At 50.5% G+C, this 16,361-nt stretch overlaps 1 protein-coding gene across 4 annotated transcripts in view; it reads left to right on the top strand.

Moving 5' to 3' along the window:
* The window catches only part of TENM4 (teneurin transmembrane protein 4), a 913,628-nt gene that overhangs the window by 784,064 nt on the left and 113,203 nt on the right, over positions 1-16,361 (top strand). For all 4 annotated transcript variants that reach the window (XM_075546361.1, XM_075546358.1, XM_075546360.1 and 1 more), the window contains one exon: positions 11,234-11,380. In XM_075546361.1, coding sequence (XP_075402476.1) covers positions 11,234-11,380 — 147 coding nt within the window. The remainder of the gene's footprint in view (positions 1-11,233; positions 11,381-16,361) is intronic.

Here is a 16,361-nt window from a genome sequence, read left to right as displayed (position 1 = left end):
GGCCCCTGAAGTCTGAGACTTGACCTCAGATGTCTTTAAGGAAAACTTACACACGCACACACACACATATAGTTAAATTTGAGAAGGTGTTTATGTCTGTCCTACTTTGAAAACATGACTAACATTTTAGTCTCTTCAGTACCCCTTTTAATAACATCTCAAAACGTGCAGGGGGGAATACCAGCTTCTGATAAAGTTTGTAAAATTCCAACCTTGACCCCAAAGCTGTGATTGTTCAAGGCTACAGAGACCGCCTTAATTACCAGTCCTCAGGAGAGCTGCTCAACCCGGGAAATCCCAGTTTTTAAGCAAAAGCGTCCTCTGGAGGGAAGATCAAACTCGGCCTCCATGTTGCAGTTACCAAGTGAGCAAAAGCAGGCCTCGCGATGAAGAGAACGCCAGCGAGCGGCCACAAAGCCCTCTGGAGTGTTCTGTCCACTTTGGCGCCGCCACACGTGGGTTTCCTCCCAGCCATCAGGCAGTTCTGACCAGAGAGTCCACAAATCACTCGGGAGGTATCGGAGCCTGTGTTGCTAATGCAGTCTCTCGTCACAGGGCCTGCGACCTGACGGGACTGATGTTGACAAGGAGAAGGGCAAGTGTACAGGGCGCTGCTCCAGTTACCTGGGCAGCAGTTTGCCGTGCAGATCGTTCTGGGAGACGTCAGCCCGCACGTGGTAGGCAGCTGGAGGACAGTGGTTGGGCACTGTGCTCCCTTCCAAAGAGACGTGAGCAGACATGTGGCTGGGGTCTCTGCAGAAGGTGCTTGGTCATTCCATCGGAAAGAAGTCCGGCTGATTAGAACTACCACAAGCACAATTCTTGTTTGATCGTCCTCACATGTGCTAAGGATACAACGAGGGAGAGTCAGGCTGAGACACAACGATGACAGCACCTGGCGACTCTGAGCCCTGCAGCCACTCTGCGGGAGAGACGCAGCAGACTGCGTCGGTGAAGATGCGGCTTTGGAAACCCTGTGGGGCGGTGCTGCCCTGTCCTGTCGCAGTGCTCTGAGCGAGAACTGATTGGAACAGTGGGTGGAGGCTGCCAGAGGCTGACGGGAAGAGCCGGTCACTGTGTTCTGCCTCACTTCTGACGAGGACCCTCTGATGCTTCTTGGGCTTCTCACTCTGGGATACTTCCGTTGGTCCAGACAAGCCGGGGGAAGGATTTTTTTTTTAATGATGGGGGTGTAGGAATGCAACAGAGATCTAAAACCTTACACCAAAGGTGCAGAGTATGCATATTTAAAAACAAACAACTTTGTGCCACTATGATCTCTAGCTTCTCACACAGTAACAATACAGTAGGAACAGAAGAAATATTCACGAATTGTCAAAAGGATAAGCTGTCCACTGCCATCATCTTCATGATAAAATCCTGATGAGAAAGATATAAGGATTTAATGAAGCCCCGAGCCCCCTTCCATCATGTAAACTTACAGACATGAAATCACTTTTCCAAAAATTGGCGCTAGGAGACCATGATGAATCTTAAAGTGACCACACTCAAAGCATCTATGCCAAGACTTCTCCTCAAACAAAAGCAGTAACATTATGGAGTTCCGCATACGCCTTGTACCGATCAATTGCCTTGGATTTAAAAGACCCAGTTGTCACTTCCATTTCCAGTCACCAGAGACCAGACCAGACCAGGATGTCCAGTCCAAGGAAACCCTGGGACTCGGTGTTGGCTGGCTGTTCCTACTCGGGGAGTCACAGTGTGGCTTCAGGATGATGTGCAGCCCTTTTGATTTGTGGCGTCAAGGTTTGAAGTTTTAAATGGTTGCTCCCATCTCCTGAAATTCCACCACATTGACTGCACCCCGCAAATCCCTCAGGCTCTCCCATCATGCCATTCATGCCTGCCGTCTGAAAACTGAGTGCACAGTATTTTTTAAAGGTATTTAAATTATGCTTGCTTTTAACAGATTTTGGCTATTGTCCAGTTCTTGAACATGAAATAGCAGTGTAAAAATGGTTTCCAAACTCTGCCCCAGGGCTTGGAGAGATTATCCAGTAGAATTGATGTAATCCTGACTTATTACTGGAGCCCTGAGACCACTCATAAGTTTGAAGACAATCAAAGAAGTTTTTCCTGCCAGCCAATTCTCTCATAGTGCCTGTTGCTTAGCGGTGCAGCCAGTGGATCCCAACGATGGTGCCTCATCCAGCCCTGTCATCTTTGCCAGCCCTGTGATAGAGAACGAGGCTCACGCGTCTCCTTTGTAGCTGAGTTTGGACTCATTACAAGAATTTATGATTGTTTCTCAAAAAAAAAAAAAAAACCCACCCTGCAGATCTGAACGCTAAAAGCATTCCACTTTGCCAGGAAGAGCCCATCTGCTCCTGTGAGAGATGACATGTCCCAGGAGGCGATGTCTAAAGAAACTTCAGACCACCTTGCAAAATGAGATAAAGAGGTTGGGCTGAGCCTTAAAATCCAGATGAACTGAGAGTCAAGACAGTCTGCTCCTTGGCCAGCGACTTCCCTGGGCTGCCCCTCATGTCCATGGCTTGGCATTGCCAGCTTCACTGATTCGCTCCTGCTTTATAAGCCACGCTCCTGCACTCCCCAGTGCAGGCTCAAAATGAAGGGCAGCAAGCATCCCCAGTTAGAATCCCCTCTTCTCAAGTTTCCATTCGCTGTGCAGCCCCCAGGAGCATAACTCACCTCGCGACAGAGACACATGGACATCCAGCTAAGACATGGCCTTTCATCTGCCGGTCTTTTGAGGCCAATAGCTACTGATGAGCAACAACAGTGTCTGTCCGAAGATTGAAAAAGTAAAATTTGTTGTCGTTGTGTTTTTCCTGAAGAGAGTAAGAATGTTCTTACAGGTAATAGAACCCCAGGGCTTCCACAGACGGCCACACAATTCCAGCCCAGTCTTATTTTATGGACTTCTGATCCATGTGTGAAATTAAGCTGAGAATAAGTGGCCTGCCAGAAGGCATCAGCCCCTTCAGGAGATTGCAGTCCGTCCGTCCTTTACGGAAGCGCGCACAACAGACAACTGTATGGAGGGGGCACAAGCGGAAAAGCTGCTCAGTCAGTTTTGTCAGCAGTCTACTGTACGCTCAGCGCCAAGAATGCCCAACAGGTCTCCCCGGCTGTGAACACACAGCCAGCCGCTCGCCTCTGCACACCGTCTTGTGCCCCTGTCGGGTTTCTGTGGTTACCAATCTCCCCCGGAGTGGACTGCCTCATCTTTGCCCCTCGGGGCAGCTGGTGAGTCAGTTCCGATGGAGAGCAGCCCCACGGCACAGAGAACTTCTCCTGGGGGTGGCCGGAGTAGGAAGCCTCATGTCTCTCCTGAGGGGCAAATGGCAGCTTTGAACTGCTGGCAGCAGGCCCAGCACATGTGTGCACAGTGGGGTTTGTTTCAGAAGAGCGTGACATAGACAGCCTTCCAAATCATGGACGAGTAACGCGGTGCTTGGAGACAAGCCCCTGTACTGGAAAAAAACACCTGCCTCATCCCACCTTTTACATTAGTGCTGAGAACAGTCAGGTCTTTTTTGCTTTCCCTTGGTTTTTACAGTGACATCCCTGACCTGCACCTTTCATTCTGCATAAAATGCCCAGCGGAGGCAGGCCTCTGCTTTAACGCCAAGCATTCCGAGAGCACACGTGGACATAGAAAAGTCAGGAAAGGCCAACAGATGAGACCTAGCAGGAGAGCTGACCGAAGACTGGTAGAGGCCACATCTGCATCTCGTGGAACCCGCTGAGAGACAGGCACATTTGGGAGGCTCCGAGATCCCAGCTGCCCGAGAACTTGTGGCCAAGGCAGGACTTGTTCTGGGTGCAGCTGCTTGCTCTAAAGTGAGGAGCACAGAAGGGCAGGTTCGTGTTTTCATAAAGCTGAGCCCAGCCTGATGGAGAGGGAGTAGGCCACTTCTGCAGCTTCTCATCTCCCCCCTCCTCCCATATCCCTTCTCCATGTGTCGTCTTGTGTCTGTGGTTGTGTTTCCAAATCCCTTGGCCACCAACTGAGCCGCAGGTTCCCTCGGCCCTTCACGGAGAATGTGCTTGCTCTCCCTTCTCCTCCTCCTCTTTGGTGTTGTCCTGTGTCTGGTGGTCCCGAGTGTGGGATGGATCCTGCTCGGTCTCCTTCGCACCTGGCATGGTTATGTAGCAGGTAGTATTGCACTTGCTCGAGCCTACCTGACATGTCCTGTCTTTTATCTCCCAAGCTCACTATCTGGATAGGGTAGTTAAAGGTATGGTCTTCCTTCCTCTATTGCCTGGTTGTGTGTGTGTGTGTGTGTGTGTGTGTGTGTGTGTGCGCGCGCGCGCGCAAATAAGGGACGTGTGTCTGTAATAATGTGTATACACCCCATAAGCACATGGTGCCTAGACCCGGCCACAGCCCCAGCTTTGCCACAGCCTCCATTGCCCAAAGGAGGAGGACTTTTGGTCACAAGGTGGCTGATATTCCTGGAGCGTCACCCGCCTCCCCCAGTTAGGTGCTCAGATCTGTTTGTGACATTGCCATTGTGCCATTGCCTTTCCCTCCCTGTCACATGCATGCACCCCTCACCCCTGTGACCCCACCATGTCACCTATAAGCCCCGGGTCCATCAGAATTAAGGTACTCGGAGCCAGGGCGGGTGGCCTGAGAAACAGATGCAAAATAAGAAATCTTAATGACTGCATCCTGGTCTTATGTTCCCTCATTCAATTACCACGCATGAATACTTAACACGTACTAGCTATTGTGCCTGGTTGTGGAAACGGGAAGAAACAGGCTTTAGAAACTGTATGGTCAGCTGTTTTCACCCCTTTCAGAGAACACCTGGCTTTGGTAAGTCTTATCTTAGAAGAATATTCCCTCTAGGCAAAGTAATTCCTTCCATTTTAAGCATTTACATTAATTTAATTAGGGGGTACCTAGTTTTCCAAATAGAGCTCTTTGCTTTTAGAACACTGCTCAGAAAGATCAGATAAGTGTACTTCTTAAAGACTCTCCACTCCCCAAAGAGAATGACCGTGTCATGTCTGTCACCGCCTCCTCATCCCAGCACTGGGCCCAGTGAACCTAGAGCTCGGGTCAGTTCGTATGGACGGACCCTGTGGCACAAACCAGATTGCTTGTGCTTCCTTCCGTCCGGCACGTCCCCATCGAGGTGACCTTGGCAAACTTCCCCTTCTCTCGGCCAGGAGGGTGATCGAGGACCTTACTGTGCAGGCGAGTGTGAGGATGAAGGGAAGTCATGAAGGCACATTGCTCAGCCCAGGGGCGGGCAGGCCCGATGACATGTGACCCTGCTGTCTGCCGTATCACCAGCCCGCTGACCATCCTCTCATCCTCCTTGCCCAATCTGGAGAAAGACCTCACTAGCCAGTTTATGAAATGATGAAAGATAATGCTTTCAATAACTTGGCTTCTAGTAGGAGATAGTAGCTGCTGTTTTAAAACACTTAGGGATACATATACTTTCTCCAAAAATGCATTTAAAGAAGAAGGAAAAACACTCTAATGGAAAGGCTCTGGCGGCAGCATAAGCCTGACCAGCTGCTTTCCAGCTGGGCCGTCCTTGCCGCCTGCAGTAAAGGTGTTGCTCGGGGCTGTGAGGACGGTGCCTGGCTCTGAGCGGGGAGCTTCCTCGCGTTTCAGGTGCTGTTTCTAAATGGAAATAGACTTTTCCAGCACACACACGTGAAATCAGTACCACTGAGCCTCTCTAAAGCAGGCGTTCCACGCACCATCGCCACCAGCGGGCCCTTTGGGGTGGACTCCATCCAGCTCACAATATGCTATTGCAGAGGATTTGTGAGTCTTAAGTGAGTCCTGGGTTTGTTTGTTTTTTTTTCACTAAGGACATGTGTGTGTATTTATACTGTGGGAAAAGCAGTTGGAATTGAGGGTGTTGAATCCTCCAAGGTCACACTTTAGACTGAGTGGCAGAGCCTGGATTTTGGACACGAACGTCCACTCCATGTTTCAGACCTCTTACCTTCTACGTCATAAGCCACCCCCACCCCACCCCCCAAATGCCCCTGTATTCCTTTTCTCCAATCCACGGCTCTTCCCAAGTGGCCCGTATGCTCTCAAACTACCAGATCTGATGTCCAGTTCAGGAAGGGTCATCAGCAGACTCGTAATTGGACTGGCCCTGTGGATCATAGCTGCCTTTCGATGTCGAGTGGTTAGTGGCGCATCTGGGACTGTGCCGTGCAACTTCTAGACTTGTTACAGAACGTGACGTGCCGGGACAAGTCAGCTGGCTTCCTTGGCTTCCGGTGACATTGGTGGAGACCTCATAACAAGCGTTCACTGAACACATGCAATGAACTCTTCCTCGGCGACAAGCAATGTGGATCCCACACACAGAAGTGGGCCCTGCTCTGGGGGTGCCAGCATTCTAGAGCAAGCGATTCCAACAGAGGCCGGCTGCTTAGCAAGAAGAGCCACCAAAGGGAAGCAGGGAACCAGGATTTTGGACGTAAACTAAGGGTGCTAGCAAACCCCTGAAAGTTGTTAAGGGCAAGGTAATGACGTGATCACAACTGTGATCTAGAAGGACTGATCTGGCTGCATCGTGGGCAAAGGACGGAGCAGTAAGATTTAGAGGCAAGGTGGCCAGTCAGGCTAGTGCTGTCACCCCAGTACGAGATGATGGTCGCCTTATCTTGGGAAGTGACTGCAGGGAAGGGGAAGGGAAGCATCAGCGGGGCATTTTGTAAGGGACAGCCCTTTGCCACTTGCCTGAAAAATGCATCCACACCTGATGCTAGCTACAAGGGGGACCGCTGAGACTTCAGCAGAAGGCTGAAGATAAAGTGGTCCCTTGCCGTTTAAAGGCCATCATTTCTTTTGAAAAGCTTAGCCCATCTCTAAACCTTAACATCACATTCTTTTGGCTCCAGCACAGGCTTGGCATGAGTCCTTCCGGGGGGACTGTGAATGTCACTCGCGTTCTCTGACTTACTGATGAGTTGCAGGGTCTCTAGAATAGGTGAGTCCCGGCAGTGGGTAAGGATGGACAGATGGTTTTTAAAATCAGCGAGTCCTTCTGGAGGGGCTTTCTCGTGTTGCCTAAAGCAAGTCGGGGCAGCCCAGATGCAAACTGCTGGATCAGAGCCACCTCCTTCACCCCCTGCTACTCAAAGTCCTTCCAATCCTTGGGGTGTCACGCAGGGCATTTGAAGAGACTACCTGCCGACAATGGACAAGGGGGCTTCAAAAAGTATATGGGTGGAAAAATGAGTTTAAAGATCATGGAAAATTTCCACACACTTTTTGAAGCCCCCCCATAGTCCCAAGATTGCTCATCTAGCCCTACCTGCGCTGAGAATACCTGGTCCGGGGCAGTTTGAGAGCAGCAGAACTCAGTGGATCGGGGGCTCCCCGTGGGCTTGGAATCGTGTAAGAACAGTATCAGGGTGAGTAAAAGTTCTGAGGTCCCTTTGTAAGATGGCCTGGTACTTAAGCCAATGTCTGTATTACAGGACTTCTCAGGACCTTTAATATATTAAGAGCGGGGACTTCCTAGGCTAAGATTACAGTGGGCAGTGTCTTCCAAACTTGGCCTCAGGATCTTGCTGTTGAGGAGTTTACAGACCTACTACTCCACAGAGCATACTTGGAAAAGTCTTCCTGCTGAGAGGATAAGCTCTATCTTAAATCTTTCCTGAAACAAAGTAAGGTATAAATAAGTAGGATATAGAACTCTTGGAGGCACGGGATGTGGCTGTTCTCTACATGCCCCACAATGAGCACAAGGTCCCCAAGCATAGAGTAAGTGCCGGCTGAAGCGTATTGAAATGAAAGACAAAGAGGCCTAACCAGAAGTCGGTTCAACCTTCTCCACTGCGTCAGTTGTGCTCAAAGGGCCTAAGAGATCTTGTGGAAGCCCCAGTTGTAGAGATGACAAAACGAGAGGGAAGGCCGTTTTTCTAAGGTCTTCCGAGTGAAGCGAAAGCATCGGAGCCCAGGCCTCCTTTCTAGTCCGTATGATAATGTCAACACACAGAGTGCCAGCTGTGTGAACATTGGACTGGGCCCCAAATTGTCTTTGTGGAGTCCACATTCTATGTGGCGACCAAGACATCACACTAACTGCACATTAACCGCTTAAGTCTACGTGTGGTGATTACTATCAAGAGGAAGGACAGAGGACTATGGAAGCATGACGTGGTGCCCTGAACCCATGACCACACAGCCTCCCATCACAGTACACATGACGCCATCCCTTGCTGCCATGCGCTTGTCTCTAGCTCTGCTTGGCAAGGCTTGAGTTTATGGCCCACACACTCGTGCGGTTTGATGAAGCAAAAGGTGCTCTCTGAGTTTGTGCGATTCCTGGTGAAGTTAGACATGGTTAAAGCAGACCTATTCACCCGAATAATAGCTGCCATTTATCAAATGCCTCTTTGTGCCATACTCTGCTACATAATTGACAAATTCCATAATCCCTCAACAGGGCTTTGAATTAGGTACACTATCCATTTTGTAAGTCAGAGAAAGCAGGAACTTAGATCTGGGGGTTGTGCCGGTGTCCGCATGAGGAGTGGATAACAGGAGATGGTGGGATGAGGCCTGTTTGGCTCTACAGGCCGCACGCAACCACAGCATAGGGATTTTATGAAGAGGTACAAGCAGAACTGCCCTGGAAAACTGGCATCTGAATTTGTTTGTAAAATTTACTTACTTTGGCCCACAGCAGTGGCCAGCCATGGTGGCTGCTCACTCTGTGGCAACCGTCGTGGTTATCACTCTTTTCAAAGTGCCACGACCAGAGGTTGGTAAAGTTGTGCCATGAACCAAACGTGGCCCACTGCCTTTTTTTGTGTAAATACAGTTTGACTTGTTCCCAGCCACACTCAGACCCACAAATTGTCTCTGGCAGCGTTCGCACTTCAGTGACAGGTGGGATAATTACAGCAGAGACCGTTGGGTGCACAAGGTTAAAATAGTTAGAATCTTGATCTTTACAGAACAAACACTTAAATTTATGATGACCCCTGATTTACAGAAACCTCTCCATGCTCTATTTTGCCTTTCTCCGGACCCCACCTGACATAATGGAAAGGATTTCCTAGGATGAGATGCCCTTTCCCTAAAATAGGGTGATGGTAAACGTGAGTAGGTGATTTAGCTATTGTATAGACTTCACGTCCCACCTGTACACCAGGTTCTGTGTATTTCTTGTGCACATGTTATCTTCTTTGGTCCTCAGAGAAATTATGGAGCTTGCGTGGATCCCACAGCCAAGCCTTTGCTTCGGCTTCCAAACTCTTGCTCTTCCACAGGAGATACTCTTAGCTGCTTACAAGAGGCCATGCCTTGAAGCAAAAGAAAGCAATCTGCTACCATTCTTAAGTATCAGAACCTCCTGCCTCTAAGGCTAATTCCAAATCCAAATGAGACTTAATTGAAAGTAAGTCCTAGCCATATGGACCAAAAAAAAAAATTTAATTGGGGCTGGTTGGGGGGAGGAGCTTCCGTAATTGCTTGTCTCTAGGAGTGGCTGGTGTTGGCTACTGAGTCAGAATGCCGGGTTGGCCACCTGCACAGCACAGCGCCTGCAGCTTGTTTTGCCAACTGCTTCCTCGCTCACTTTTGGGGGATAGCCAGGCCCATGGGTTCTCATCCTCCCCAACAGGCACCTACTGCACAAAGACCTTGTAGTCCACATTGGCTTCGAAACTTCCAGAAGGGTGTTTCCTTGGCTCAGAACGCACGTTCAGTAAATGTTTTTTCAGACATGGTGGCCAGAATTGCTGCCTGGTTGCTGTGGTGACGGTCTCAGGAGCGTGTGCTCTCACTTGGGAGCTGCAGTCAACCACCGAAAGTTCTGCTCCTACTTCACTGACGCTTCAGTGAGTGCCGGCCTACCTTGAGCCAGGTCTTGTACTGGCCAGCCACTTCCACATTTGTTAGCCTATTTCAGAATAATGGGGTCCATGTTCAGCTAGTTGATGGCCGAAAATCCCATTTGTAGTCATATTGATAGCAGCTCACTGATAATGATAGTCATGCAAATTAGGTTTCCAGGTGGCCGACTGCTTTTCTGTGCATAGCTTCTGCAGAGTCTGAGAAGGGGCCCCGTGGAGACATGGACGGCTCACCGTGGGGGTTGGTTTTGGAGCAGCCCTCTGAGAAGAGAGGGCAGACTGGTTACAGTGAAGACGGCAGAAACCAAGTCTTAGCAAATAGACTCCGACGTGAATCACGTACTTTACAGGCTCTCACCCATACAGAGTCTCCACCACAAACTCAGAGTGTGGAGCGTGACTAGATGATCATGAAGAACCTTTCAGTCCACTTACATGGGACTTTGAAAACCTTAGAGTGGGGCCACAGCAGAGCTTAAGCCAACAGGGTACATATTCTCTCAGTCCAATGATCACCCCTATGGTAGGTTGATGCCCCATCTTGCACATCGCCCTTACGCTAAGGTAGAGTACATTCTTCTTCTTCTATGAATCTACTCGACAATAAGGATGGGCTCTTACTCATCTCTGCTTCCAGTGCTAGCCCAGAGAAGATGATAATGACGGAAAGGTCAACAGACTGTACAGAGGAACACAATCAGGCAGAAGCAGCCTGCCTGGCCCCGGACCCGCAGTCACAGCCCCGGTCTCTCTCGCCGCTGTTCCTCTGGGTGCAGAGTCTGCATCTAAGTGTAGACAAGATGAGAGGAAGCAGGCCCAAGCATACTTCCTCAAAGCCGAGATGGTTGTTTAGGAGGAAATCGGACAAAGTCAGTGAACAGCCCAAGGTCCAATAGAAGTGGCCCAGTAACAAGAGCTGCGGACAGCGGGGCCTGTTAGAATGGCAGCGTGGAGTGCCAAGAGGACCTAGGAGCAAACAGCAAGACTGCTTCACTCTTGCCAGCATCTAGAAAGGCTGGGCACGCAGCAGAGCGAACAAGGAGCAGGCACAACGCCCCCTGGGTCAGATGTTGACACAGCCGCATCCACCACTCCAGCTCAGGAATCCCAGCTGCTTGCGAAAGCAGGGCTTTGGAGACACCAGCTCTGGGTTTTGTGCCACTTCCTGCCTCTGCAGCCTGAGCACGTCCCTTCCCCCCTCTCAGTCCCGGTCACCAACTCTGTACAGTTGGAACCTGTCTCATGATGCCTAGTCACTGGCTGATGTGAGCACCAAGGTGCTGATGGGTGTGGAGGCGTTTTGTGAGTGCTCAGGCAGAGTGTGAATGTGTGTGACTGCAGTCAGCCACGGCCGATCAGACCCTGACCCTGTGCTTTGCCTTTGCAGAGGGTTGCCCCGGGCTGTGCAATGGGAACGGCAGATGTACCTTGGACCTGAACGGGTGGCACTGCGTCTGCCAGCTGGGCTGGAGAGGAGCTGGCTGTGACACATCCATGGAAACGGCCTGTGGTGACAGCAAAGACAACGATGGAGGTAGGGCGCTGAGTCCCATGGGCCCCACGCAGCAATGGCAGTGGGAGGCGGGGGGTGACGGATGGCATTGCTGAGCTAATAGGGCGCCAACACCAGCTGTCCAGGCAAGAAGACTGGCGGGCCAGGCAGGAAGCGGGACATGTGGTCTGAGTGCACATCACCAGTTGTTGCATTTGAATTAATTAAAATTAGCTAATGTAAATGAAATCAATTGCTGTCCAGCCACAAATGCAGAGGAGACAGCATATGGAAGAAAGAGTTTTCTAACAATTCAACCATGGAATGAGTTGCCTAGCAACATTAGTTTCCTCCTCACTAGACGTGGACAATCCTCTTACACAGGTGCTACAGGAGGGGGCTCCTCCCGGAGAGCCCAGTTGGGTCGCCTCTGGCTAAGGTCTCTTCTGCTCTGAGTCTGGTGATAAGTCTCACCAAGTATCCTGAGGGACAACTTCTCCCCCCACAGCCTCTGTCTCTGTGCGCTTTTGATAGAAGTCATTGATTTTGCTCTCAAGTTCTGGGGTAGACATGGGTGGGAGTGGGGAGGCAGAACCTAGTCTTTTAGAACATTCATTAGCTGGAAGTGAAGAAATTTGTTTGTTATTTATTTTAAATCATTTTATTGAGGGCTCGTACAACTCTGATCACAATCTATACATACATATGTCAAGCTTGTTGCCATCATCATTCTCAAAACATTTGCTTTCTGCTTGAGCCTTTGGTATCAGCTCCTCATTTTTTCCCTCCCTCCCTGCTCCCCTCCCTCATGACCCTTGATAATTTATAAATTATTATTATTTTGTCATATCTTACACTGTCTGACATCTCCCTTCACCCACTTTTCTGTTGTCCATCCCCCAGGGAGGAGGTTATATGTAGATCCTTGTAATCGGTTCCCCTTTCCACCCCACCCTTCCTCCACTCCTAGTATCAACACTCATATCACTGGTCCTGAAGGGGATCATCTGCCCTGGATTCCCTGTGTTTCCAGTTCCTACCTGTACCAGTGGACATCCTCTGGTCTAGCCAGATTCGTAAGGTAGAATTGGGATCATGATGGTGGGTGGGGAGGAAGCATTTAAGAACTAGAGGAAAGTTGTATGTTTCATCGTTGCTACACTGCACCCTGACTGACTCTTCTCCTCTCTGTGACCCTTCTGTAAGGGGATGTCCAGTTGCCTAAATATGGGCTTTGGGCCCCCCTCCGCACTCCCCATCATTCACACTGATATGATTTTTTGTTCTTTGATGCCTGATACCTAATCTCTTCGACACCTGGTGATCACACAGGCTGGTGTACTTCTTCCATGTGGGCTTTGTTGCTTCTGAACTAGATGACCCCTTGTTTACTTGTAAAGAAATTTATATTCTGATTCCAATTCATGGGACTCATGCAAGGTGCTTGACATCACAGGCTTCACTCCCTATGGCTAAGGTGGGCGCCATTGGACCACGAGAACCGCTCTGCCCTTGTACTCTAGGCTTCGTTTTCTGTTGTGTAAACTTGGATACATACAACCCCTACATGCTGCACTTTACCACCTAGAAGTGGTGCCTACTTCTGCCAGTCACAGGGGTTATTAGGAGATTAGTAAGAAAGCGGCAGGGAGAGAAAATATCAAAACCGCTCACCCTCTCTTTCTAATTGGTGACTTACAGTTGACTTTGTCCAAACATGTTCACGAGCTCTTATTCATACCAAGGACATTCTGGGATACTGGATGGAGTGGGGATCGAGAGGACAGCTTCCCAAGCCAGACTTTAGAACCACTTTACAAGCTCAAGGCACCGTAAGAATTGCAAGGCCAGCTGTGTGGTGCCGTACTTACTCTGCCCCATTCACTAGGAGTTGACTTCAGCAGTCTGGAAGGAAAAGGCACCGCCTTCCACGCGGGTCTTTCTCTGAGCCAGGCCAAGCCAGCCTGATTCCAGTAGAGTCTGACAATATGGAGCATGTAGGGTTGGGCCCGGGGAGATAGCAGGCCTGTTTTTCTCCTTAGGCCTAGTAAGATTGAGATTCCCCTTAGTCTTTCTGAAATCTGTGGAGTTTGTTGTTTCTTGTATCATTTTGTTCTAAGTTCTACTATGTATCTACTTGTATCATTTTGTTCTAAAGTTTCTACTATGGGCCCAGGCACAAAGATAAGCCTGGCCCTGCTCTTCAGGACCTCACAGGAAAGAGAAAGACACAGTGTGCTAATTACCTGTGCTAAGTGCCTGCGTAGAGTTGTGTATTAGCTGTTGGGCGAGTAGGGCCATTCTCAAGAAGGCGAGTCTGGAGTGGGTGGGCTGTTCCTGGAAGGAGCCAGACCTCCATTCAGAGGGGTCAGCATGGGCACAGGCAGCCTGAGACACGCCGAGAGCAGTGTGGGTCCCTATCTCTAGGCAAGAAAAAGTGTGAGCAGGTTTGCCATTTGTAGGAAATACATGCCGGCCCAGAGTACCTGCACAATCTCCTCAGCATGCCCCCTGCCCTCACCACTATAGACAGAAGTCCAGCGACTGACATTAACGTCACGGAATGGACGAGAAGGGGAGAGAAACCACATCATGAAGTCTTCCCTTCTCCAGAATCCAGGCTTCTGGCAAAACCCTTCAAAGAGCTGTGGAGCATTTAGGCAGCTCAGGAACTGACGATGCTTGACAAAAATGCCAAGAGAGCAGACCTACCTTCCCCGTCACACACTTAAGAACCAATATTGAAACAAGGCTCGTTTACTCGCTCACGGAACATGTCACACCGCCGCTGGTTACTTCAGAACCAGCTCTCACCGCACTTGGCATGGGCGCCGAGAGCCCTGCTGTGGTGGGAGAGAGCTGCTTCCCCTAAGGAGCACTGCTGGTTCAGGTCTCCGGGGACTAGCATCTCCTCTGGCTGTTCTGAGAAGTGCATCCCGGGACTGCTACAGAACCACCAGACTTTACCAGTCGCAGAGACTCTCCGACTATGGAACACGTTAGGATTTAAAGTGAGCTTTTACCTCGCCTTTTCTGTTTTTTTAATCAAAGCCTCCCAGAAACCCGTCAGTGTGAGTTTATTCACTTACGTACCCAATGTGAAGTGAGCATCCTCTCCACGGGGCACTGGACTCGGTTCTGGAGACAGGCCCTCCAGAGAGGAAGAGGCTGCTGTCTCCACATTTGTGAAGCAGGAAAGAGAGGGAGTCTCGGGGGAAAGAGAAACAAAATAAGCATCCATTGCCATGCTGTGGGCTAATGCTGTGGCAAAGGACCATCCACTCAGTCCACTGGTGCAATCAGATGCCTACACATCCTACTGGGACGGGGGCCATGCCGCAAGCCTCACGGGGCTTGCAGTCTAGTCAGGAAGGCTTTCCACATGTTGGCTTGATGAGGGGAAGCCAGATCGGTGAGAGTCCTTTGGCCTTGGATTTGGGGTGGGAAATGAGGAAACGCCCTCCCTTAGGGCCCTCTCAGTTGGCCTAGCTCTCTGCCCAAGTGGGGAGTTTGGGGAAGAGGCAGAGCAGACCTGCTTTGCAGGGAGGCGCAGGCTCAGATAAAACAACCACAAGGAATTGACTCTCCCCACCGCTTATGCTCACTCTCCTCCTGATCACCCCAGACATGGGCCGAAGGGGGCCAGTTGGAGGTAAGGGAGAAGCTGGGTAGTGTGTGGGCGTGCACATACTGGGCACCAGATGCTCTTCAAATCAGTCAGGCACCTCCATACTGGGTTTCTGTGCTGTCCAAAGCACGGTGCTCCCTTTGGAGGGGGGGGGGGACCTAAAGATCAATGGCCACAGCCCAGGCCTTTTCCCTCAGGAAACTCACAGTCATTGGGAAGCAAGTGTCATCTGAACAAGTCCATCCCATGGAGGAAGAAAGAAATCCTTGCCTGTATGTCAGCCAGGATGGGAGACTCAGCAAGAATCCCGGACAAATCATGTAGGGCAAAGGGAAATACTGTTAGTGTTTCCCGGAGTGATTCTTCTTGGCATTTATGACCCAGGGGGATGGAGAAGAAATTAACAGTCCAGTAATAACACTAGAAAAGCCATCAAAGAGGATCAGCAACAGCTCCCGCCTAACCCCATGCATGTCACAGCCCAACGGAAGCCCAGAGAGAGAAGATGGCATACCCAAACTCACCCAAAATCCTTAACCAAGCCCGCACCGGACCCCAAGCCCCCTCACCCCTCTTCATGGCCTAGTGAGCCTAGAGCACTTCCACCTCTTCAGTAAGAGTGTCTCCAAAAACCAGACTCACCGCCATCACGTTGATTCTGGCTCGTAGCAGCCTGCTAGAACAGGGTAGAATTATCCCACTGGCTTTCTGAGACTGTAGCTCTTCACAGGAGTAGGAAGCCCCATGTTTCCCCCACAGTGGGGCTGATGCTTTCAAACTGCTGACCTTGCAGTTCTCAGCCCAACCAGTGGGCCTAGCCCACCGAAGAGTGGTAAGGATCAAGGCTTTGTCATTTGATCGTTTTCAAAGACAATAAGTATGTCCCCAGCAACACTGGGGGCGGGGGGGGGGGGTACTTGGCGGTGCTGTGCACCATCAAAGCACTCTCTACTGTAGTGCCCCCCATGGCAGCGTGCAACGGCTCCAGGGCCTTCTCTAGGCTGTGAGAACAGACCACCGGGATTCTCGCACACAGCAGCTGCGTCGGCTAGACCCACCGCCTTTCTGTTCATGGTTGATGCTCATGGTTGAGTTCTTAGCTACTCAGACCACCAGGGCTCCTGTTGATACCATATCAATGTCCCCTGGCTCTTTTCTTCCCTCGAGGAAACCGAGGCTGCACGGTCTGAAGTGTTTTGCCCACATCTCCCAGCTGTCGGTTGCCACAAGCCGCCCTAGTGCATGTGGTCTGTGGATATGAGGGCGCACCGTTCTTCCCGGGCCCCAGGAGGGTGAGGCCCCCCACGGAGCACCCAGGCCCACCAAGTGCTCTGAGCACTCCAGACCCCCTTCTTCCCCAGTCTGCCAGGCTTAGAGCAAATTAAAGTTTCAAAT

Source organism: Tenrec ecaudatus, chromosome 4 (assembly GCF_050624435.1).
Source record: "Tenrec ecaudatus isolate mTenEca1 chromosome 4, mTenEca1.hap1, whole genome shotgun sequence".
Lineage (NCBI taxonomy): Eukaryota > Metazoa > Chordata > Mammalia > Afrosoricida > Tenrecidae > Tenrec > Tenrec ecaudatus.
Note: the sequence above shows the minus strand (reverse complement) of the source record. Positions and strands in the feature narration are given on the sequence as shown.